Genomic DNA, 25,571 nt, shown 5'->3' with positions numbered 1-25,571 from the left:
AGCAGTGCATTAAGCTTTGGATTGAAAAAAGTTTAATTGAACATCTTTAAAACCAAGCTGCATTGAATGCAAATTATCAATTGCTCTCAGATAGTCCCCAACCTGAATCGATTCAGACGTTGGGGATCTTCTCACAAACTCCACTACCTCAGCCACTCTATCTACCATCTCATTGTGCTTTTTGATGTAATAGCTCTTCCAACCCTATACAATTGTCCAAGTTTTCATTATCTAAATAAACTTCTCCAATAACCAATAACATTTTCTTAGTTCTTCGAAAATCAAGTAACCAATTTATTGTTTGATTGATTAATTTGATTACACACCCATTTGATTGAGAAGCTTCAAATAAAAAATGGGTTAGGAAAAAAAAAATGCCAAAAACCTTGGAGATGGGGATTTCGATAGAAGTTGAAGATGATGATGATGAAGACCCTTGTGATGAATCTGAAAATGGCCATCTTTCTCTTGTCAAAGACTTCCATAAACAATCAGAGCCACAGATTCCCCTCCAAAACTGAGAACAACTGCCCAGTGCACATAAATCCGAGACCCCCAGAAATATAATTATTAGCTAATGATAAAAGTATTTAAAACAAAAAAACAAAAAAGAAAACAAAAGAAAACTAATTTTAACGAGTAAATGTAAGAATTTCAAAGGCAACACAATCTAATTCCATGGGTTCCATGTTCTATTTGGGGCAAATTTCTAGTGTTGCATGGGACCTTTATCTTTTGTGTACTTTAGACTTTATCTATTATTAATAATGCCTTTCTTTTTCTGTAGTTTAGACTTATCTTGTGATTTGGATCGGTTGGACAACGAGGCAGTGCAGCTTACGAGTGGTTGAGAAACTTCGGTCCCTGACAGCCTAAAAAGCTTGGTTAGCCGAAAAGTGCATATTTAAAGTGGTGTTGATCAAATGTTTTAATTTTCTCTTTGTTGGTTTTCTGCTAAGTCTTTTTTCTTTGTATTTGGTTGAAGAAAATCTTTCTCGTGTTCTTGGATGTGGAAAATAATTCCGTTTATATGTTTCATTGAGATGATGTTTGACTACAGTTTATGTTTAGGAAAATCTCTGATGTTTGCTCATTTGGTATTTTCCATTTTGTTATTGATGATGTTTGGCTACAGTTGAAGTTTTCCATTGGCATGCTACCCGAGCCATTAATTTGAAATTAGATTTAGTTGTTTGTACCTTGTACAATACTCTTATTAAATTCCTTATATATTAATATATTATCTATATATATTGCCATAATAAAACTAATTCCATGTCACCTAAAAATATATCTCTGGCACAATCAAACACACCCTATTGAGCCGATCCATTTTATTGAAATGAGGTTATGAAATTGATGCTTTATTTATTTAAAACATGTTATAAACAAATAAAAATATATAAAATGCGTATTAAATATAACAATTATGAAGTATATTATTTGATTATAAATTAACAAATGTTAAAGAAAAATATTAGTAGAAGATAAATGTAAATAAATATTAAATATGCAGCTCATATATATATTTTTTTTAATCTTTAATCCTACATCATTGCTATAATCAATTAAACAAAAAAGTTTGGGAATGATTATGTTTCTTTTATCTTTTCTTAGTTCCATAAATAATTGTTTCTATTTCATCCAAAATAAATTATGTGTCTTAAATATAATGTGCTTTTGATATATTTGTTCTTTTTTTTTTTTTTTTTGGTAGTACATATGGATCGAAGAAAAGTCGCTGCATTCTTTTTGCTTCCAAATGATTCACAATTAGAGTCTTTTTGCATGGCATTTATGTTGCTTTTGTTTATGTATATAACTGGGCATATATAAGGCGACATGCTAGAGGTTATAGGAATCAACTACCTAGGAATGCAGAATTGCGTATGTCATTTCTAAATAGTCTGTTAGACAATGATGCTAATTGTATTAGTCAGCTTAGGATGGATAGGAGAACATTTGATACTTTGTGTCAGTTATTACGCGGGATGGATATGTTAAAAGTGATGGCATTGTTACATTGGAAGAGCAAGTGTGTATATTTCTACACATAACTGCTCATCATACAAAGAATCGTACAATTATCACTAGACTTTTTAGATCGAGAGAGACGATTAGTAGATATTTCAATTCTGTGTTGCATGAAGTACTGCGCTTACATAAGACTTTATTAAGACAACCAACACCTGTATCAGATAATTGTTTGGATGATAGATGGAAAGTATTTACGATACGTTTGTGGAATTGTTTGGTTATTTATATTATAGTTTAATTATTTGTAACATTATCTGATGTTAGTAACTTTGTTAATGACGTACAATTGTTTGGGAGCTTTAGATGGAATATATATTAAGGTGAATGTCCCAGAAAACGATAAACCAAGATATCGAACAAGAAAGGGTGAGATAACCACAAATGTTTTAGGTGTATATAATCCAAATATGGAATTTATATTTGTATTACCTGGTTACGAAGGTTCTGCTTCGGATTCAAGAGTACTCCGAGATGCATTAAGTAGGCCAAATGGGTTAAGGGTATAAACCGGTAAGACTAATTCTCAAGGTTTACATTGTAGTAGTCAACATTGCATACACTAATAGGAGATATGTTTTTTCTCTTTTTAGATTGTTATTACTTAGAGGATGCTGGTTACACTAATGGTAAAGGGTTTCTTGTACCATATAGAGAGATGGTTGTGCACCCATAAATCATGAAGAGTATTTCAACATAAAGCATGCATCTGCTAGGAATGTCATTGAAAGATGTTTTGGGGTTCTTAAATAGCGGTGGACAATTTTAAGAAGTCCATCTTTCTATCCTATTGCAACACAAATCAAGATAATTACCGCATGTTGCCTTATACGTAATCTTATTAGAAAAGAAATGATACTTGATCCTGGGGAAGTCGAGTTTGATAGGAGTGATGATGTTGACGTTAGTATCGAGGATGACTTTATAGGATCGATTTCTTCATCGGACCAATGGACCCACTGGAGAGATGATTTAACTAAGCAAATGTTTGATGAGTGGAGAGGTCATCGTGGCCATTAGTGGTCGATTGTTGTCTTTAATGCTTCTCTAACTGTTTTATTTTATATTATTTGTTAAACATCTTGGATCATTTGTATGAAAACCAATATATATTTTGTGCCATTGTTGTCAACCGTGAATGATTGTTGCTTATTTGCTTGCTATTATTGTATTGTTGAAATCATAAAAATGTGAATTTTCGATAGAAATGGAGGTTGGAGGTAGCAATCATGATATCCGAGGGGTCGAATCTAGACGAATATGGAGTAAAAGGGAGGAAGATGCTTTGCTACTTATTTTAGATGAGGTTGTAGCTAGTGGGCAGCGGTGTGACATAGGATCATTCAAGCCTGGCACAAGTGCTATGATTGAGAGGCGATTAGCTGAGATATGTCCTAATTAGGGGTTGCGAGCAAATCCACACATTGAGTCAAAATTAAAAAAGTGGAAGAAGCAATACGGTATAATATACAATATGCTAAACAAAAGTGGGTTTGGATGGAATGACTCTCTTAAATGTGTGGAAGTTGATAGTGACGAAGTTTGGAAAGCATATGTGCAGGTTTTGAAACATTGGACATCTTCTTTCATTGAATTTTTTAACTTCAAGTATATTTTTCTATTGTTTACAATTAAAAGTTTGTTTTTTTTTTTTTATTTTAGAGTAATCCAAGTGCAAAGGTATGGAGAGGTAAATCGTTTCCGATGTATGAGATGCTTGCTACAATTTTTGGAAAGGATCGGGCAACAGGACATGGAGCACAAACTCCGATTTATATGGTCAATGATTTGAATTTGGATAGTGGGAATGAACAATTTAATGATGTGTGTTCTCCTATGTCTATGAACGAAATACATAGTGAACCGTCCACCCGACCTAAATCAAGAGGTAAGAGAAAATCTGGATTGAAGGATGATGATATTGTGAGCGGGTTTGGCAATGTAGCAAAGAAATTGTTTGATAAATTGGCTGCAAAGTTAGATAAATCTGAAGCCAATTATCCACAATACTTAGCTATGGAGCTTGACAGGTTAGGCTTCTCTGCTGATGACAATCTCGATATCTCTAAGGCAATGAGATTGGATCCATCGAATGTTGAGGTGTTTAAGATTATTAGGATGGATGCGGGCAAGATTGAATTTGCTAGGAAATTTTTAAATTACTAAGTATCGTTGTGAATCATATATTTAAGCCTATGTATAAGGGGATGATAATTAGGAACACTTATATTTGAACTTTATGGACATAACACTTATATTTGAACTTTATGGACATATGTTGTATGGTTGTTTATGGACATATGTGGTATGGTAATGGATGTTGGTATCTAATTATGCATATAAAGACACTTGATTAATATACACTTGATTGATTTAATGCATTGTCATTTTGTTTAATTATATTATTATATTATGTTATAATTTAATATAATATGCAGGAATATTCAATGGCAAGGAGAAGAATTTATGTTGTATTTAAATGTAGACAACCAGGGATATATAATTCTTAGCCTGAATGTCATCAACAAGTCCAAGGATTTAAGGATAATTTATATCAAGCCTATAATACAACCGAAGAATCTGAAATAGCATATGCTGAGTATGTAGAACAAATGATGAGGAATCTAAATGAGGCAAATCCAATACAACATATCACCGCACATACACGTGCCAACTTGAACAATGAATGGCGTAATGGTTGTATAATCGGCTATTTGTTTGGATTATTATCAATGGGTGTTTTTATTTATTTCGCATATAACTAGTTATCGGTGTAAACTCAAATATATACATTTGTATGCAGACAAGTATGTGAAATCGTAGTTATTAACAAGTTCTTAATTAAATATGATGTTATGTTTTTTTATTTGTACATATGATTTAATATATTATAATATCAATTTAATTGGTTTTTAAAACCATATATTAAAAGTAATTTGTGGGTATAAAAAAAAATTACAATTTAATTCCAACGTAGATAGAAAATTACAATTACAAAATTTCATTAATTATCTTTATTTTTTATTAATTATTATTTATAAAATATTATGTTATAATTTAATTATAATTTATTTTTAAAATTATAAATTAATATAGTTTGTGGATGTAATAAAAATTGAAATTTTATATGTAAATACAAATATATCAATTTACAATATTAATCAAATATATTATTTTTTATTATAATTATAAATCGAATTTTATAAATTTTCATTAAAAAAATTATAAAATAGTCCAATCCAGTCTAATCCTGCACCAAACATGGAACAACCAGTTCACCATTTAGTCCTGAACTATACCAAACATAGGACTGCACTATTCTATCCTGTCCGATCCGGACCTGTCCTGTCCGATCCGAACTCCTACGTACCAAACGCACAGTAAATATACAATTTCATCTCTGAGTGCACGGTTATCATCATCACATCTCAACCTCTTTAGTATCTTAACCTGCAACAAGTTCATAGGATTGAGATAAGGGAGATGGTCGTAGGTTGGGAGTAGAGGAGAAGAGGAGAAGAGGAGAAGAAGTAAACTGGGAGAAGAAGAGGAAGGTAGGTTGGGCTGGATTCGAAAATTTTAAAATGGTAAGGTCTGTGTGGAAAGGTACTGCAAGCGAGAAGGGACGAAAATTGATTTTTTGGTCAAATTTTTGTCACGTGAGGCAATGAATAATCTAAGTCGTTCGTTTAATAAGTTTTGAATCCAATAACCACTAATTTCCTTGTGTTTTTAGACCGCATGGATTGGAATATATCTCTCTCTCTATACATATATATATATATATATATATATATATATATATATATATATATATATATATATATATATATATGTATGTATGTATCAATAATGATCCATAGCTCACTTTTATTATTGGCTAGTTAAGTGTATGATTGACAAATCATATATATTAATATTAATTTAAAATCTATTTTTTTTTTAATATCAAAAATCTAGTAAGGAAAAGTGAACTCTTTAATAGAAGCCAATTAAAAAAATTTTCATAAAAAAATTAAAAATTTAACACTTTTTTTTTTTATCCCTAATTAATTTTTTGTCATGTCAATACCTAACATTTTAAAATGAGATAGGTAGCCCACTAAATTAAAACTCTATAGATATACATTTATAAAATCAAAAAATCATTAAGAATACACTTTCAAATTCAAAATTTAAACATTGATTTGAGTAAAATTCAACTTTCTCCAGTTTTAATGAGTTTAATATTAATTAAAAAAAAGACATAAAAAAGTCTACATATATTTTTTTTTTTTTGGTCGAATGCAAAATTGACATATTCTAGAAATTGGTATGTTTCCATGAAAACACCTAAAGACTATAATTTCTCTCATATATATATATATATATATATATATATATATATTAGTAAGTTATCTAGCTCACTTTTATTATTGACTGCTTAGAGGTATAATCGACAAATAATATATGTCAATATTAATTTCAAATAATTTTTTAATACAAAAAATCTAGTAAGAAAGAGTGAACCATTTCATAGAAGTCAATTAAAATTTTTCTTTAGAAAAAAAAATATATATATGTATTACCCTTTTTACCCACAATTAATTTTTTGCCATATCATTATCTAGCATTGTAAGATGATTTAAGTAATCTACTAAATTAAAACTCTCTACATTATAAGATCACAAAATCATTAAAAATACAATTTTAAATTAAAAATTTAAACATTGATTTGAGTGAAATTCACCGATCTCCAATTTTAATGAGTTTAATATTTAAAAAAAAATGACCCAAAAAAAAAGTCCTCATAGTTTTTTTTATTTTTTTTTTTATTTTTTGGTTGAATGCGAAGTCCATGTGTTCAAGAAACTGGTGTGTTTCCATGAAAACACCTAAAGACTATAATTTCTTTCATATATCTTTTTGCGTTTTTCTCTCATATATCTTTTTGCTTTTCTTCGTGGATTCCTTGCAAGGAGTTGGGTTTATATGAATTTTAAAATATAAATGTCTTAGGTTTTTTTTGTTTTTTTTTTTTTTTTTGGGAGGTGGGGTGGTGTGTCATTAGACAATATGCTATTGATATAAAAACAACAAAAATAAAAGCAAATTTTGTGGTGGATTCAGAACGAACATTTCCAAGCAAAGCCTAAATGGGCTACAAATCAAAGTGTAAAACGCACTTATGGCTTATTTAGTAGTGTCACCGTTGATCAAGGCACGCATACTAACAATATATTTGTTGTTTTTGGGGTATATTTGCGTGTGATCTTGAATATTAAGGAAATTGAAGCAATCTACTCCGAAATCCCCAAATTAAATTCACACATTCCCTCCTCACCAAAATGCTACTTCTGCTACAAATGGCAACACATCACTAAAAGAGCAGGACCTTTTTACTTTTCAGTAAACCAAAGAAAAATGGTTTGGTAAACAAAAACAAGAGCAGGACTTTTAGCCTTCTTGTTTATGTCAATTTAAAATACCAAAGTGTTTTCAGAGTGATTCGGTAAAGATCGGATATGGGCCGGTTGTACTGGGTCTTGTGTAATCGGCCCAACACTGAAAAAGAAAGTCTGATAAATGTCTTAATCCCCATGAGAGCGAGGGTCACAGAAGAGAAATTCAATTGGTTTTTCTCCATCAACTTTTATGTAAGGCTGAAATCCATTTCAACGAAAGGTCCAATAAGCAAAGGACAACTCTCTGTTTAGTCATTTCAACCAGCAACCATTATTTAAACAAATACATATGTGGATTATATGCCTCATATTGCCTTTGCCTGCCGCACCAAATTCTTCGCCACCTTAGCATGCTTATAAGCTTCTACTCAGAAATCTTCTACTGAAAGTGATGATACACCTTTTACAATAAGAAGTTTCCACTAACATTCAATGACCATTTTCTTAAATATAATAAAGACACTATGTTAAGTTTTAAAATACATATATATATATATATATATATATATATGCCCAAGTTTAGCTAAAAAGTCTTAAAAGCAAAAAGATGGAAAAGGTAATGTAAACAAACTGATGTTGACCTATTGACATGTGCCGGGGAAAAAAAGTTATGCATCTTACTCAATGATGAGTAACAATAGATTTTCATACTCCAATTAAAACCATAGACTAATTACAAGTATTCCATCTTTAAAAAAATCATTTCATCAATATCTCCCATCTTTATATGACTTAATTCTCTACATATGCACAAAACCCTGTAAAATCCTTATAAATCCATTTTGTCACAACCAAAGAAAAGGGGAAACAAAAAAAAAAAATCCATTTTGCATATTTGAAACCTCAGCTTACTATGAGAATACCATATGTGTGCTATATATTAAATACCATATACAAACTCCGTAGTAGAAATAATATTCTTTAAGCATTACCACTGAAAAGATTCTTTAGTGATATATAATGGTGATATTACTAATAAGTTAGTGGCATTGATGACCAATTAGACATCAAGTAGTGAAAATTGATCACAATACATATTGAGTATATAATATACTTACAAAAAAAAAAAAAAAAAAGTACCAAAAATTAAATGATGGATACGTGAATATGATACTAGACTAGTCACATGAACAGAAACCCAGAGGGAATTGCTGAAACGTTCTTTATTTTCAAAGCTAGCAAGGATGGTTGAAGGGAAAAGAAAGCCCTTATAGACACATTTCCAAATCCATGAGTCTGACCTTATATCCTTTCATGAGATCAAAGTAGGGGACAAAAGGATACTACTGAAAGAACATAATCATGATTATTGCTCCAAAATTTCTTATGCCAAATACATATCAGGGGAGACACATAACAAACCACCTATCCTTTTTTTAGAGCCATAAACACAAAAGGGACCCATAACGCTCTCAAACCCTAGCTTCAACTTTTGATATAGTACCCATTTATATAACTACTTTCCATATCTCTTCAATGCTTCAACTATGAATTTACTTTCTCACATGCCTGTTTGGTTTGTGTCAAATTCAGTGGAAATCTGAGAATTATTTATTTATTTATTTTAGAAAATGAAGTTTCCTAGCGATTGGGTAATTTTTTCTAACTGAAAAAATGTGTATGCATGATAAATTAATTTTCTAATATTGAAAAAATAGGATGAAAAGTGGCTCTTTAAGAAAATGTGTGTTGTTCTCACATTCTTGAAAATTTGTTTTCCACAATATTTTTAAAAGACTTTATCTTTAATTTTAATACACAAAATTTTTTTTAATTATATTAAAATCAATCAAATAAAATTGACTCAATTGATAAATTATTCACCGATTGAAAGATCATGAATTGAAACACTAAAATAACAGAGAAAAATTATTATAAATAATCAAAAAATAAAAATTATTTCTTTGAAAATTGAATTCCAAAAAACTAAATATTTGGAAATTCGTTTTTACGCTAAACTTTACCATGTATCTAACAGCGCCCCAAGCCATACCCATATCTCCACAAAATCCTTACCACTATCCAAACAGACTAGCAGTTTTTTCCACCAAAGTCTGCTTTTCAAATATATTCCTTCTTACTGCTTGTATTGGATGCTTGAGTCATCCATATAAACCAGAGCTTTGCAATATATGAAAAAGACACGTTTTAGAACCCAGTTGGCTATTTAACTTCTCAACCTACATATAAATGTGCTCCCCACCTCTGCTGAGATCCATTGCCACTCTGTCTTCTCTGTGTACATCCCCTTGAAAAGCAAAGCCCAAAAAGCACAGAAAATTCCTTAGAAAAAGCATACTCAAAGAGACCCCATTACCCTTTTCTTTTTATGAATTGGGAAAAAAGAATAGACACAACGTCCTCTGTAAACTTTCCACGATGATAACAATATCTAATATCTATTACTAATCTTTAACAGACAGTGATACTTTGTGCGTACTTTATGCACCAAGCTAATTGTTGGCTACCAATGGTCCCCATATGTTTGCCAAATTGCCCGCATGAAAAGATGGGTAGAAAGGTGCATCTCATATACTACAGCCTTTGGATTGGACATGAACTTTAATATGGTTCAAATCACAAAGCCGCATTCAGAATTTTCAGGTTTCTAGGGGTTCTTCCAAATAAAGATATGGTTAAAAATTTTTTGGTGCTTTGGTAAATGGAAGCCAGGATATTATAGCTAACTTTCTTATCACAGAAACTATAGTCTCTGTGTTGATCTATCGTGTCAAACTTTTATTTTTTTAACTTTTGGATAAGAATTATCTTCCTCTATATTTAAACACAATTATGCAGATGCTTTTGATTTTAATCAGGTGTTAAATCAACTTTTTTGTTATTTATTTATTTATTTTATTTCTCTCTTTCTGACAATGGGGGGTTATTCCCACCCATAATTGTTCCACGATAGATATATATAAGAGTAAGGATATTCTGTTCTTCTCTAAAAGACTGTACTTAATCGTGCAAGCCTAGTATAAATGTAATAAAAAGAAACGGGAATACTTGATAAGGTAAATGCATGATTGCTAGGAGAAAACACCATATTTACATATTTTTTACTTTCATGATCAAACCCTCTTAAATAAAGAATGCAATGTACATCACATTCATTTAAGTTAGCACGCTTGCTGGTTTGGTCAAATGGTCTCATCATGACAATCCTGAAATAAATAAGCTTGTTTATGAAATGTTTGGAGTTAAAATATCTTATGTATTTGATACGAGCATGTTTAATGTTGTAATTAGATGTTCAAGACAAATCAATATATATTGAGGAGCAAACAGGGGAATTTTAATCCTAATTTATATATAAAAACATCAAATGTAGTTTTCTAGATTTTGTAGCTTTTCATCAATTATGAAAACAATGTTTTCTAGGTGTGATATGGTGTGATACATAATATAAGTGCATTAATGTTAAAAGATGGAAGCTGAAACTCAAAATTAATACTAAGCAAGCTGTTTTATACAACTGAGAGTCTGAGACATCTGAAATCCCTGATGAAGTGGATTGAACTGTAAATGAAACACGTTACACGTGTGTTTCATGCTGGAAAACATGGAATTGTACCTATTTAAAATAATAATGTATTCGATCCATTGTATTGGACATTTAATTTATTAGTACTGCTTAATTACAATTATATGAACACACCATCTAAGTACTCGTTGACAAATCTAATATTTGATATTTGATATATGATATATTATATATGATCATAGATGGTTCATTTTGATGAAATATATCATATTTTTGGTTTGGAAAATTTGGCTGTGTTTGCCACTATCTTAATAATTTTCACATGTGCCCCCGCAACCCAAATTATTAAGATAGTGGCAAACACAGCCAAATTTTCCAAACCAAAAATAGTCATTCACACACACATCCAAATAAGAACCATGGCTGCTTCTTCAAAGTTAGGTTGATTGCATAGACAGTAGTATGGATCTATTGAAGTACTTGACATAGACAGATAACAACATTGATTAAAACTAGACAGAGAGAAATATATATATTTATAGTTGGAACCCAGAAAGTGAAACCTGGATAATAAGGTTAATTTAAAACCATTTACCATGGCATTGACATGATGAAGATCAGATTCAGATACCTATCATATCTATCGAAATAAATCTACCATCCAATAGATATAAGCAATGCAAAAACATTGCATCCGACAAGGACATTGTGCCCTAAATACGACCGGAATAGCAAAAAAGACAGAAAAAGCATCAAATCTTGAAAAGATTCAAGAAATTTTTAATATACAATGCATCTTTTGTTTTAGTGGCCCTAGTGAAGTGTAAATTTTGCTTTTGAGTTTTAGACCGTACTGGGGAAATCGTCCTAACCTTTGTCCTAACCAAAAAGGTAGAAGACTCATACTAATGATATCAGAGATGCTGTTATAGAAAACCAACTATACAAAAAAAAAAAATAAATAAAAAAAAAAATAAATAAATAAACGTTCTGAGTACCACCATCATTTAAGTCGGAAGCTCAATCACATTTATAGAATTATAAGTATAGATGTATGTAGATAGTCGAGTCAATATGGTGGGTGGATCGATCACTCAGGTTAGCAATTGGAAATGGCATTGCCATTTGCATGTGTGAGAAATCGTACAGGCTAGCTTAATGAGGTTGTTGATATGTCACCATGTCCTTGTAATTGTATGATCAGTCCATGTATGTAAGCGTGCGATAGATCCATGTCCCCTGGCCCAACCCCTTGTGCTAACATACTGTGCTCGCACATGCACACAAAAAGGTGTTAGGTGCATCTAGATATCTGAAATTTATTCATTCTGATTTCTTTCTTCCTCTTTCTCATACTTGCATATAACCCTACATTTTTTAATCTTGGTACTTAATTTTCCACCAGTCCATTTATAAGCTTTGTTAGGATATATGTAGCAAGTCTGGTATGCTTAGTCCCTATGCAAGATATAAAATAAATTCCCATACTTCATAAAAAAAAATAATAATAATAGTAATGATATAAAATAAAAATAAAAATAAAAAAAGAAGAAGAGGGGATCTGAAGTAGCTAATGTTCTCATTAGACAAAATGCACGCTAATACATACGTCACTGGCAGTGGCCAGAATGAGTTGGTTTAATTAAGTGGAATGAAGCTGATGGTCAGAGTGTACCCTACAGGACCCTTCTTTGTGCACATGCCGAGTGATTGTCATTCATTAAGTTCAAAACCAAAGTTGGATAGATATTAATTAAGCCGGAAATTCATGCCATTAATTAATTAGTGTTCAATGTCATATCCATTCATACACCATGATCTGCGTAATTGTGCTCTCAGGTATTTCGACAAAAAAAATGCCGTTAATTAATACTGAATTTTGACCGTGTAAAATAACAGATAAATATTCTACATGTGTAAACTTGTCATTGGTCAGAATCTCTTTGTAGTAGCTCAAGGAATTATTTAATTAGATGATGAGACACATTACAGTAGAAGCATATATAGGGTTGAAACTAGATTAAGCCATCATATGGTTGAAAGTCCCGATTAATATTACAAGTACGGGTTAACTGTATCTAATTTTTAGATTAATAAATTATGTTAAAATCAAAAGATATCATGTACAGAAACAGAATGACAATAATCCCACATAAACATTCACCCCCCAAAATCTCCATTTATCTACGTCTCAACAAGCACAAGGCAATAATGATATATTCCTTAGTAAATACTCTGAAACCCCAAGCATTTTCTCCTGCTTAAGCAACGCTCTCTTTTATCTGGGTTTGGTTTGATTGTTGAGATGTGTTTGGGGGCACAACCAATGGGTTTGCAACATATTACCACGTGAAAGTGAGAATAGCTAGCTGGGATTAGGAGACAGCCGGAGAGAAAAGTGGAAATTACCAGACTAGAGAGAAGTCAACCCTTTGTTTTATCTCTTTTACGAATTTTGTGGTCTCGTTCTCATAACGTGATGATCACCATCCATCAGTCACTATTCTTTCTCTCTTCCAATTTTAAACGCTGACTTTCTGGCACTAGACAGAATCATATGATATACGGATATTGGATACGTTATAATCACATAGCACTTGCGCAATAAATAAAAATAAAAATAAAAAAGTGATTAATTTTATAAAATATTTTTAATTTTCTTAAAAAATAAATAAATATCACTTCCATATTATATAAATTATAAATGCAATATTAATTAGATTTTAGTATCTAATTTTTTTACCAATTACACTTTAAATGTTCAAATTTAAAACATTTCATTTTGAGCCTTTAATTTACAAAATTATTTCATGTTATTCTATTCATCAAAATCGCTAGCGGAAAATAAATGGCGTTAGTTGACCAATTTTTTCTGAAAAGAAAAATGATTTAAGGCATAAAACCCCAATAAAAAACGAGTAAGAACGAAGAACGAAGAGAGAATAAAGAAGAGAGAATAAAAAAAAGCACACCATTATCCTCCATTTCCAGTGTCATAAAAAACTATCATAAAACATTTATAGGATGCCGCTTTCATAATAATAGCAAGTCTTCGACATCAATTTTGTTTAGATTTCATTTCTTTACTTATGTTTTTTATTTTCCTTCACTTCTTTATGGTTGAAGTTTTTTTAGCACAAAAGGGCTTTTTAAAAAAAATAGGGTAAAAATTATCACATGCAATGTACATGATTGATGCTGTCAACTTTCCATTAGTCCATTTGCATATTGGACTAATATGAAACAAGTTGTAGTAGAGAGCTCGAATTGGAACCTTTTAAATTTAAGAACTCAATATGCAATATGTAATCCGATGAAAGAATAAGATATTAAAATCTAATTAACCGATAAATAAATATAATTTACCAAAAAAATTAATAAGTATATATACTCTCATTAATACTATTGAAGTTAAAATGTTTAATAAATTTATTTATCAAATGACAATTGTTAAAATATTAATAGTTAACATATTCATCTAATCTAAATATGAAAAAGTAAATCCTTAAATAGATACATAAATTTAAAAAATAAATTAATTAAATATTGCCATATTATTTAGAAAATAAATTTGATAAATATTTTGGTAACTCATACCCTTCCACTAACAAAGGGTTTGATAAATATTCTTATTAGGTATGTCGTTGATTTTTTTTTATTTTTTTTTTCTTTTAAAGCCATTGATTTTATTTGGCGTGACTAAAAATTATACTGAAGTGAGTTTTTATATATATAGATGAGATTTATTTTTCTTACCCGAATTCAATTTGAACGGTTTAGAATTCTTTATTTCGATTTGATTTGGGGATTTCTTCTAAATTGAATTAATGTGGAAAGCAAAGGGTCTCAATTGAAAATAAAAAATAACAATAATTAGATGATGTCTTTCTTTTGAAATGTGGATTTCTTTATTAGGAGTTATTCCCTCCATTTTTATACCCCAAAAATTCAAACCGGTTCTCTTCCATATGAAAAAAAAAAAAAAAGGAAGGAAGAACGCTTTAGTGTTTATAGAAAAGAATCATATTAATCTGTATATAAATATAATTATCTTCATTACAAACTTTGGCCTTAATATTTGCTCATATAATCATGATTTTGTCTTAGTTAGGTGCAACCAATGTTGCTCTTATGTGGTTGAGCTTAAACCAATGATCCTTCGACGGCATAGGTGGGGGAGAATGTCACGGTTAAAGCATTTCATCAAACACTTGGTGAGCATTCTCTCCATTATGGGCCTTATAATCCACTTTGGGCCTATTTTGGGCCTTACAATGGGCCAAGCCATGTACATATCCATTCTAGATGTTTCTTTAGATATTTTATGTAAAGTAGGTGGGAGTAGGTGGGAACCATTCTCCACCGTAGGATTAAAGCAATTATAGCCGTAGGATTAAGCTTTGTATGCCTATAAATAGGTGGAGGCCTCATTTGGCCAAACCATCCAAGAAATCTCATCTATACTTGTAAAGCTCTCTTTCAAGTAATATACTTTCATTCTCCCAAACTCTCTTTGTGCTCTAGCTTTCTTTGCTTAGCTTTCTCTTTTAGTGGGCAAAAGGCTTACTTAGTTGCAACAAAGGGTCGGAATAGCAACTAAGGCCGCACGGCTTGAAGGGTAAACAAACAAGTCCGTGACAAGTGGTATAAGACGAGACTTATGAGATTTTTTTTTTTATAAGAAAAAAAAAATCCATATTCGAAGATGTTCTACTCTAATTTGTTAATTTAAAAATATACACTGGCATAAATTTCTTTTTGAAAATCTGTTTTCGAAGGAGGATATGACTTGAACATACAATTTTAAAATTATACACTTGCATAAGTTTCTTTCAAAAATCTGATCTAGAGGGGAGGATGCGACTTAAACTTACAATTTTAATAGTATAGGTATGGGCATGCTAATAAGCCAATCTCGCTGGTTGTTAAGGATTATCACCTAATTTTAAATTACTCAATTTGAATTTTAGTTTTAAATAAAAATTAAAGTTTATATATAATTTAATATATCATCATTTATTGTAAACTATATAAGATAATTCCCAATAAATAAATAATTCGCTATCTTACATTTATAAATGTAGGATTTTTGCTATACTTCACAATGTGGACTCGATGATGAGTAGCATTTTTGTTCATGTCACATACTCACATAGCATATATATAGCGAACTTTCAATATTCCACCACCACGAAACTTCCAAACACAAATGTAAATGTCAAGATTCATTTTCAGTACCAACTATCCCATATTACAAAAGGCGTAGGATAACAAGAGATCAATTTAAGGGGGACATACCAGGGAGACGTGCAAGAAGCCACGTATAGAATTTATTACGATTCTCTCTCCAACACATTCAAAAAGTTTTCTTCCATTTAGAATCTAATCATCTTGTTGTTACAAATGCGAATCAGCCTCGTGCTTCTCTACCCAACCGAAAGTCATCTTCGATTGTATATATGCATATACATATATTTCATTTTTTATTGGAAAAACAATTGGAAAGAAAAGAGTATAAAAGCATTGACAGGAGCCAATGGGTTTGAGTGGATGTGCATATTGAATGGCGGTAGCTCAAAGCAATTAAATCGAATAAAAGATATACATCTTATATATGGAATAAACCTAGAGTGTAAAAAATTATAAAAAAGTTTATCAAAATAATAATATTTTATTATTCGATCAATTATATTTAATTGTACTAATTTTCATCAAATGTTCGCTTATTTGTAAAACACCAAAATATATATATATATATATATATATATATATTTATAATTAGATTATATTAATATTTTAAAAATAAAATAATACACTTTATTAATAATTTAATAAACATTTTAATAAATTAATTGGTGACTTTAATATTGCATTGCTTTGTGTTATATATACACAGCATGTAGCTTGTTTGGTTAGGATACTGGTTGCTTTCAGGCTTTTCCTGGAATCACTATCCATAAAAAAGATACGGCTCATTTTCAACACGCGTCAGGTATCCAACAGCCCCCAAAAGAACCTTACAAAATAAGTTAAAAAAATAAAAATAATAATAATAATAAAAGTCAGCATCCTCCGAAATCAGAAAGTATTGTTCCATTAATTTTCTGATAACGCTTAATTATTTTTTAAATTAAACTTCCTCATTTTGGTAAACTGAATCGTAGCATATCTTCCAGTTGAAAATGATTGAATTTTAGATCGATTCTCATATAAGCTAGTTAGACCTATCTTGCAAATCTATTATATCAATATATTATAATATTCCAATTCCCAATAAAAGGCTTTCTCATTTTTTATTTTTTTTAATGGATAAAAAATAATTTTTTTGGTGGATATCATCTATTCAGAAAATTTAGACACTATGGACTATTAGCATCTATAACTATTCACAATCTTTATGAAAATTATGTAAAACTGAATTCATCATCGAAAAGTTGTCCCAATCTCTTTATGAAAATTATGTAACATTGAATTCATCATCGAAAAGTTGCCCCAATCTCCCTCTTTATAGTATATGACAGCATGCATGCGGAATCCATTTCAAAGTGCATAGTATGATTATTGGAACTCGAACTCACAACTCTTGCAAGCAGATATGATAAAAAGTTAGCTTCTATCTGTTGCTCTATCCTTTGAGTGTGAAGTTATCCTCATAAATACATACACTTTAAAGTTAGATGTTTATACAGTAGTAACCTTAGATTTGAAATTATCAACTTTAAAATCATTTGTCATGGGTTCTCCTACATAATAAAATTTTATTAGCCATTGCTAATAGGATTGTTTAATATTTTTATTTTTTGGGTAATGGAATGTTTAGTACGTTTTTTATTTATATATATCGCCTTCTAAACCTTGAATTAGATAATTAAAAACAAAAGAAATTATAAGTTGAAGTGAAATTGGTATGGGCGGGAAATGGTGAAGTGAAGCAGAAGCCAAAAATTTGCGTGTTTGAGACAAAATCACGGAAAGAAGCTGCCTGATTTCTTAACAAAGCCCGCGGTGCATGCACGCTCGCCGCGCGAATTTACCGGATACTGCCCGTCCCATCACCCTCTTTTTGCGCTTTTTCCCCTTTTGAAATTTTCTTCCACACTTCCGGTTCCAAACCGTTACCCTGTCCCTCTTTTCCCTTTCAACTCCAAGCCCCCTGGATTTTACACTCCCCTCCTTCACCCCTTCAAACAAACAAACAAACAAGTTGGGTTTAATATGTTGCTTGTTAACATATTTTTTTTTTAATTGTTTGTATTTATTTGTTTTAATAGTTTGTGAATGTTAATTATTAATTAATATATAGAAATTTATATAAAAAAAATAAAAACAAAAGTTGTAAATCGAACCCATTAACAATTTTAGTAAAAAATCAATGTAAAAAGTAACCCAAAAAACAAAAAAAAGCTATTGTATTTGCAATTTTACCCTCTGTTGACTTCCAACTTTTTATAAAGTGAGGTTTTATATGGCCACCTTAATTTAATATTTTCCCTTGGCTCTATATATATCCCTTGCTTTCACTTCATTTCTCACACACACAGCTACATAGAACTTGGCTTTTGTTTGAAATTTTTTTTTTTTTTTTTTTATTGTTTTCCTTTTGCAAACCAATATATATATATATATATATATATTTCTATAAGCTCAAACTATGCCGGAACCTCCAAAGAAATTCGATAAAGAGCCAAAAGCTTGTCTTTCTGATAATGGTATCAAAGACAAAAATCACAAGTCTTGGCAATACATAGAAGATGTTACGAGTAATGCCGATGGAGTTCAGAGAAAGGTTCTAGCTGAAATCCTTGGTCGTAGTGCCAACGTTGAGTACTTGACGAGACACGGCCTTAACGGTCGTACGGACAGAGAAACTTTCAAGAAGGTGATCCCCATCGTTACCTATGAGGATTTAAAGCCCGATATCGATCGCATCGCTAATGGTGACACCTCTCCAATTCTCTGTTCCAAACCCATTTCCGAGTTTTTGACCAGGTACTCGGTCTATGTATAAAACTTTCTTTCTTTGAATATATGAATTTTTGTGGTGCTCAATTGGTCTAGTGGTATGCTCCGCGCATCTGACACATTTGAGGTCGTGGGTTCTGAGTCACACCCTCTTTCTTTTTAGATATAAAATTATTGTAATACCGACAAAAAAAATAAATGAAAAATAAAGTTCAACTCTTTGTGATCAATTTGCTTACTGGGTTTTGATTGATCTTTATGTATATAGCTCGGGAACATCTGGGGGAGAGAGGAAACTAATGCCAACAACAGAAGAGGAGCTCGAAAGGCGATCTTTGCTTTATAGTCTGTTAATGCCGGTGATGAACCAGTTTGTTCCTGGTCTTGACAAAGGCAAAGGAATGTATTTCTTGTTCATAAAATCAGAGGCCAAGACCCCAGGGGGACTTATAGCTCGTCCAGTTCTAACAAGCTATTACAAGAGCTCGCATTTCAGGAACAGGTTTCATGATCCTTATGCGAACTACACAAGCCCAAACGAAACAATTCTCTGCCCTGATTCTTATCAAAGCATGTACTCTCAGTTGCTTTGTGGGCTCTGCCAAAACAGAGAAGTTCTTCGTGTTGGTGCTGTTTTCGCTTCCGGATTTATTCGTGCCATTAAATTCCTCGAAAAGAATTGGAAACTTTTGGCTCATGATATTCGGACAGGGACAATTGACTCCAAAATTAATGATCCTTCGGTTAGAGATTCGGTCATGAAAACTCTCAAACCGGACCCTGATTTTGCAGAATTCATTGAAACAGAATGTGGCAAAGAGTCGTGGAAAGGAATTATAACGAAGCTTTGGCCAAACACGAAGTATATAGATGTTATTGTGACTGGAACAATGTCTCAGTACATCCCTATACTTGATTATTACAGCAATGGTCTCCCTCTTGTTTGCACTATGTATGCTTCTTCAGAGTGTTACTTTGGCCTCAATTTGAACCCACTTTGTAAACCAAATGAAGTCTCTTATACCCTCATACCTACCATGGCCTACTTTGAATTCTTGCCAGTGAATAGGAACAATGGTTTTTCTAATTCCATTTCTGAAGCCAAAGACAAAAACAAAAACCAAGATTTGATTGACCTTGTTGATGTTAAAATGGGACATGAATATGAGCTCGTTGTCACTACTTATTCAGGTAAAAGAAAAAAAAGAAAAAAAAAGAAAAAAAAAAAGAAAAATTCCGCAACTTTACCACTTATTTTGGGACCTGGGTTTTTTTTTTTTTTAATTAATTGTCAAATTAATGCAGGGCTTTATCGTTACCGTGTCGGTGACATACTCCGAGTGACAGGATTCAAGAACAAAGCCCCTAAGTTCAGCTTCGTGTGCAGAAAAAATGTGGCTCTCAGCATTGATTCTGATAAAACCGATGAGGTAGAGCTACAAAACGCTGTGAAAAATGCAGCAAATCATCTCTGTCCTTTTGGTGCCACTCTCACAGAGTACACTAGCTACGCCAACACATCCACTATTCCGGGTCACTATGTTCTGTATTGGGAGATTAATCAACATGGAGCAAACCCAATTCCTCCTTCGGTGTTCGAAGATTGTTGCCTCGCAATCGAAGAGTCCCTTAACAGTGTGTACAGGCAATGTCGTGTTTCGGACAAGTCCATTGGTCCTCTTGAGATCAAAATAGTGGAGCATGGAACTTTTGATAAGCTCATGGACTATGCTCTCAATCACTTAGGTGCATCTATAAACCAGTACAAGGCACCTAGATGTGTGAAATATGCTCCGATTGTTCAACTTTTGAATTCCAAAGCTGTTTCGAATTACTTCAGTCCTAAGTGCCCGAAATGGGTTCCGGGTCATAAGCAGTGGTGTACTCAGAACTAAACAAGAGTGATTAAGGTTAATAATAGGCTTCTATGTTGAAACTGAACAAGAAATTGTCTTCAAACAAAGTTACGAATAGGTTGACCCATTATTAATTAGCTTATTAATGCTGTTTAACTTCTACCAAAAAGAGACACTTATTTGGTGGAAAAAAAGCTATGTCCTGAATAAATTTATCACTCTGTTTATACTTACTTGACTTGCATACTTGAAATTGGAATAATGAATATATATATATATATATATATTGTTTTTTTTTTTTACCTTTCTTCAAGAAGAACTCTGTTGTGGCAAACCAAATATAGAGTAGCTTTAACAGTGTATTATGTTGGAGATCCAATTTTTACAGTTTAGGCAAAACTAACACTAATATCGTTACTAGTGACATTCGAATTGAAATTTTGTGCTTGTCTCGATCATTTTTTCAAACTAATGCATTAACTTCAAGTGCCAGCATTAAAGTAGCTACAATAATGAAATCCTTATGGAGCTTTCAAAATTGTTTACTATGCAAAGCCAATGGAATTGGGACTTTGTTCTTTCTTGATAGCTAGGAAGGAATAGGATGGCTTGGTGATCTGACCTCCCTCTGAAGGGAACAGTGCAATGGATTTTATTTATTTATTATTATTATTATTATTATTATTATAACTTTTCTGGCTGATAAAGAATCTACTCTTGGTTGACTTCCACTTTAGGGTGCATAAACGTATTGGATTAGGCATGAATAATAAATGTTGACTAGGCCCAATGCCAGCAAGCCCAACCTGTAACGATGTCCTTCAATCAATGTGGAAAGCCAGGTCATGCCATCAGCTGCATTCGGCCGGCAGAAAGTATTGTTGGCATATGGTTGCAGGAATGAGATAATTCGCATAGTTGACCCACCTTTTGTTTATTTATTTTCTTTTTGTGTTAATTATTCAGAAGAAAATTGAGGAAATATTTATGAAAATGGTCCCAAGGATTTTGCAAACAGAGGCAATTTAATGCAGGGTGTTGTGTCATCATGTTTCAAATATGAGATGGATTTATGGGGATCGAGTTGGATGTAGACTGTCACGGGTTGGAATGGACAATTTTAAATTTAATTGGACACAAGATTGAAAGACTTCAGTACAATCCAGTGCAAGTATAACAAGAATATTTTTAGATGAAAATACTACCTAAACTAGGAATAAAAGAAGCAAGGACATTCTTAAATAAAATTCACCATTACTCGTAGGGGGATGATTAAAAGCATACCCTTTGTTCACTACCTCATAATATATGTGGAAATTAGTGTTTCCTCTAGTGGTGCCTTGTTTACTTTTGACACTCTCAATATTGAAATTTGTTTCTTTACACTTTCTGATGCTTATTATTTCTCTATGGGGTTAATAGCTTCTGCACCTTAAAAAATGAATAAAAAGAGAATATATTAATATTGCATGCATGCATGGCCATAAAGAAAGAGGAAAAATAAATAAATAAATAAAAAAAAAAAAGCTGCATACTGATCATGAATTAGAGTCCAGATAAATGTAGTACATGTCATTGAATTGTGATTTTAGCATTAGAAGAAGCCCAAGAGAATCCCATAATTTGTGACCTAATTTTTTGTCTCCTAAGAGAATCTCTAGCTTTGCAGCGTCCTGTGCACAAAGTCATTTCTTCCAGAGCCTTTCCATGCTTGAGCAAGAACTTTGCTAGACTAACTTCATTCTCGCATTCTAAAAATCCATGGATTTTTACTACCTTAAGATTATGTAGAAAGGATTTCAAGGTTTCGGCCTGTGATTCCCAATATTGTTCTTCCTCAGTGGCAGACATGTCCCACAAATCCTTATTCCATTTCTAAATAATTAAGCATAAAACATATAATCAGATCAGCTATTGAAAAACTGATAAAAGTCAGAGAAGTATAATAAAACAGAGTTCAAAAAAAAATAAAAAATAAAAAAGAAGGAAAGATCATGGATATATAATACTTACCCTCCTTTCAATCTTGTAATCGTTAATAATCCTAAGAATGAGAGTTCGTAGAAGTGGAGAGCTCTTGAATATGCACGCTAATCCAGGGACGTTGTTCTTGTTGAAACCGGTATGCAATTCCAAGGACTCGAGGTTGTTAAATGGTTGCAGATAAACTGCAAAATAGTTATTGTTTGAAATAATCTGCAAAAAGCAAAACAGGCAAATCATGCTTAGAAATGGAAAAATCAGTACCTTCTTTGCCAAGAAACTGAAGATAAGCATATAAATATAACTGTTCAAAGGCTCAGGTACCATTAGGATATGGCTTTTCTTGACCAGAATGCCAAAATGTTCATACTTATAACCTAGTAATTGGGACTTGTACCCATAATTGTCACATACATTTTTATCCTTTACATTGTTGGTAAAGGAGAGATTGGAGCTATGTCATCATTCTTTCTGTCTCAATTAATTTAATTTATAAAAGTTGCCTTAACAATCTCCCCAAAGAAATTGTACATGCATGTTTATTAATTATAAAATAAAAATCAATTGACAGATAAAGTATATCGAAATACAAGTAGAGTTTTATTCCTTATTCCAAATGAAGGAACATGAAAAAAACACGTGGACCAAAAAAGAAAACAGAAAACCATTTTTAAGCCGTACGTACATGGAAAAAAATAAAAGTAAAAAATAAAAAGTAATTCTACATCCGCAGATGTGAACTTGTCTAAAGCAATTTTCATTTTGTTTTAAATGTGAATTTGTCACTACATGAAAAAAACAACCGAACTGTGAGTTTATATTTGCCATCATATCAAGAGATTATGTTCATTAATTAATCGAGTTTATATTTAATAATATAAAATCAATAATAATTAATTACATATATAAATATATGAAATATGGATATTATATACCTCAACACATTGGATTTCAAGTGTTAAACGACGGACGTGAGAGAGTGCCATTAAAAGATTGGAAACAGTCTGAAGCTTTGGCACACTTAAATGTTCCTGCAGTACAAAAAAACCAACAGAAGCCTCTTCCACACCACTCAAGTTCACCACAAAGCAACCATCCGTGACAGCATTATATTCCCAAACAACGCTTCTCACTTTGGGCGCTTCAATCTTCACCCAACTCCTTGCAATATAAGCATCGAAACAACTCGCAACTCGCAACCTCTCCAATTTTAGACACGAAATTTCCAAACACTGCAGCTGAAAGCAGTTCTCTAAGCTCAAATCTTCTAGCGCTCGGCATCCAACGTTGAGAATTTTCAATCCAAAACATGCGTCGAGACTCAGTTTCTTGAGAAGAGGGAAAGACGAATCGGAAAACAAATCTGAGAGAGAGGGCTGGTTGTATAGGATTATGAGAGAAAGCGACAGAGATTGGAGGGATTGAAAACCGCTTTTCATAATCGACGTTGGAGCTAAACGAAACCCAGGATAGCGCGATCTCATTTTGAAAACGCGTAGAGATTTGCTCGCGATTACGCATCTTGGGAAGTTGAAATAGTCGTCGGTGGCTACATCGACGTCGAGTTCTTGAACATTGTGTCTGATAGCGCGGCGAATCATGCCGTTGAGTCGAGAGAAACTAAGACGGCCGCGGAAACGAAGGACTCTGATATCGGAGTGTTTGTTTCGGAGAGTTAGAATCTGGGAAATGAAGTCTATGCCTTTGGGGTTCGAAGAATGTGAATGTGATGAATGTGCATGTGATTTTCTTGACCCATTCGGATGGGAAATAGTTGCGACCGGATTGAATGTTGTGAAGTCCAGATCCGGGAAGGTCGACCAGAGAGATCTCCATCTTTTGGATAAAACGCTGGTTTGGGCGACGGTTTTGATGGGTAGAAGGAAGAGGATGTGGTGAAGAACAGCGTCTGGGAGTTCGCTGATGTAGTCGTTGCCTGGCTGTTGTTCTTCTTCATTGTTGTTGTTGTTGTTGCTGTAGAAGATTGAAAGCTTTCTTTTCTTTGCGGATCTTGTTTCCATGGAGTGTTTAGTTGTGCTTGATGTTATTTTTTTTTTTTCTGGTTTTTAGTAGGTCAAGAGATTGGCATATCTAGATTAGGGTTTGAAAGTTTCAAAAGAGTGAACTAGGCTGAGAACGAGAACAGCGTTTGAGTTTGTTTCAAATGGAAATAATATTTTATTTTTTTCATGAAGGAAACAAATTATTTTTTTTCCTTTTTGATTATGAGGAATGAAATTATAATTTGAGTTCTAAGAAAAAATTTTCTCTCTTTTTTTAAAAATTATAATTAAATTTTAGAAATAAAAAAATACATTTATCTCTCTTTAATTTGAAAACTGAATCTTGAATTAAGATTCATCATCATATATGACACAGAAAAACTACTGCAATGCATCAATAATGTTTCTTTTTTCATCTATGTGAAATTTATTGTTTCATTAAAAAAAATAATAATAACTATGTGAAATTTATTAGCATCAATATAAAACAATTGCCCAATAATATTAAATCACACACTATGATAAATACTAATATTCAAGATATGTTAAACGTACCATACATATATATATATACACATACGATATTATCAACATGCGAATTCCGCTAGTATTATTTCAGGTAATAATTTTCATTAAAATTGGTATGTGTTTTTTCAAAAAAACATATATATATATATATATATATATATAATAAAAGTTGTTTATAGTACACAATGCCATTAACGTTACAAGCACCAGCAGCTATCACACGTGATAAAGCAAAGATAATCTATTATTATTTTATTAATTAAAAATTAATATA

The 25,571-nt window shown here is 31.9% G+C and overlaps 4 protein-coding genes across 5 annotated transcripts; 2 read left to right on the top strand and 2 right to left on the bottom strand.

Annotated features, from left to right (window-relative positions):
- Positions 1 to 2,514, bottom strand: LOC132803576 (uncharacterized). Its single transcript, XM_060816808.1, has 3 exons — positions 2,467 to 2,514; positions 386 to 574; positions 1 to 204 (listed from the first exon to the last, which is right to left on the bottom strand). The coding sequence occupies exons 1-3, from the start codon at positions 2,512 to 2,514 to the stop codon at positions 10 to 12; spliced, it is 432 nt and encodes a 143-aa protein (XP_060672791.1). The 3' UTR covers positions 1 to 9.
- Positions 2,515 to 3,270: 756 nt separating this feature from the next.
- On the top strand, positions 3,271 to 4,952 carry LOC132803480 (uncharacterized). 2 transcript variants are annotated; one of them, XM_060816629.1, is made up of 3 exons: positions 3,271 to 3,595; positions 3,697 to 3,922; positions 4,473 to 4,952. In XM_060816629.1, the coding sequence occupies exons 1-3, from the start codon at positions 3,509 to 3,511 to the stop codon at positions 4,511 to 4,513; spliced, it is 354 nt and encodes a 117-aa protein (XP_060672612.1). In that variant the 5' UTR covers positions 3,271 to 3,508; the 3' UTR covers positions 4,514 to 4,952. The 2 variants fall into 2 exon arrangements, with proteins under 2 accessions (XP_060672612.1, XP_060672611.1); XM_060816628.1 differs by lacking the exon at positions 4,473 to 4,952 and having other exon boundaries at positions 3,274 to 3,595; positions 3,697 to 4,237.
- Positions 4,953 to 18,556: 13,604 nt separating this feature from the next.
- On the top strand, positions 18,557 to 21,016 carry LOC107416897 (indole-3-acetic acid-amido synthetase GH3.6). Its single transcript, XM_048471251.2, has 3 exons — positions 18,557 to 18,954; positions 19,196 to 20,118; positions 20,233 to 21,016. Exons 1-3 carry the CDS (start codon positions 18,617 to 18,619, stop codon positions 20,820 to 20,822), a joined length of 1,851 nt encoding a protein of 616 aa, XP_048327208.2. The 5' UTR covers positions 18,557 to 18,616; the 3' UTR covers positions 20,823 to 21,016.
- A 1,339-nt stretch (positions 21,017 to 22,355) lies between these two features.
- Positions 22,356 to 24,901, bottom strand: LOC107416884 (putative F-box/FBD/LRR-repeat protein At4g03220). Its single transcript, XM_016025435.4, has 3 exons — positions 23,702 to 24,901; positions 22,797 to 22,979; positions 22,356 to 22,658 (listed from the first exon to the last, which is right to left on the bottom strand). Exons 1-3 carry the CDS (start codon positions 24,785 to 24,787, stop codon positions 22,356 to 22,358), a joined length of 1,572 nt encoding a protein of 523 aa, XP_015880921.3. The 5' UTR covers positions 24,788 to 24,901.
- Positions 24,902 to 25,571: the final 670 nt, after the last annotated feature.

Source organism: Ziziphus jujuba, chromosome 4, assembly GCF_031755915.1.
Source record: "Ziziphus jujuba cultivar Dongzao chromosome 4, ASM3175591v1".
Lineage (NCBI taxonomy): Eukaryota > Viridiplantae > Streptophyta > Magnoliopsida > Rosales > Rhamnaceae > Ziziphus > Ziziphus jujuba.
This window is presented reverse-complemented; position numbering and strand designations above follow the sequence as displayed.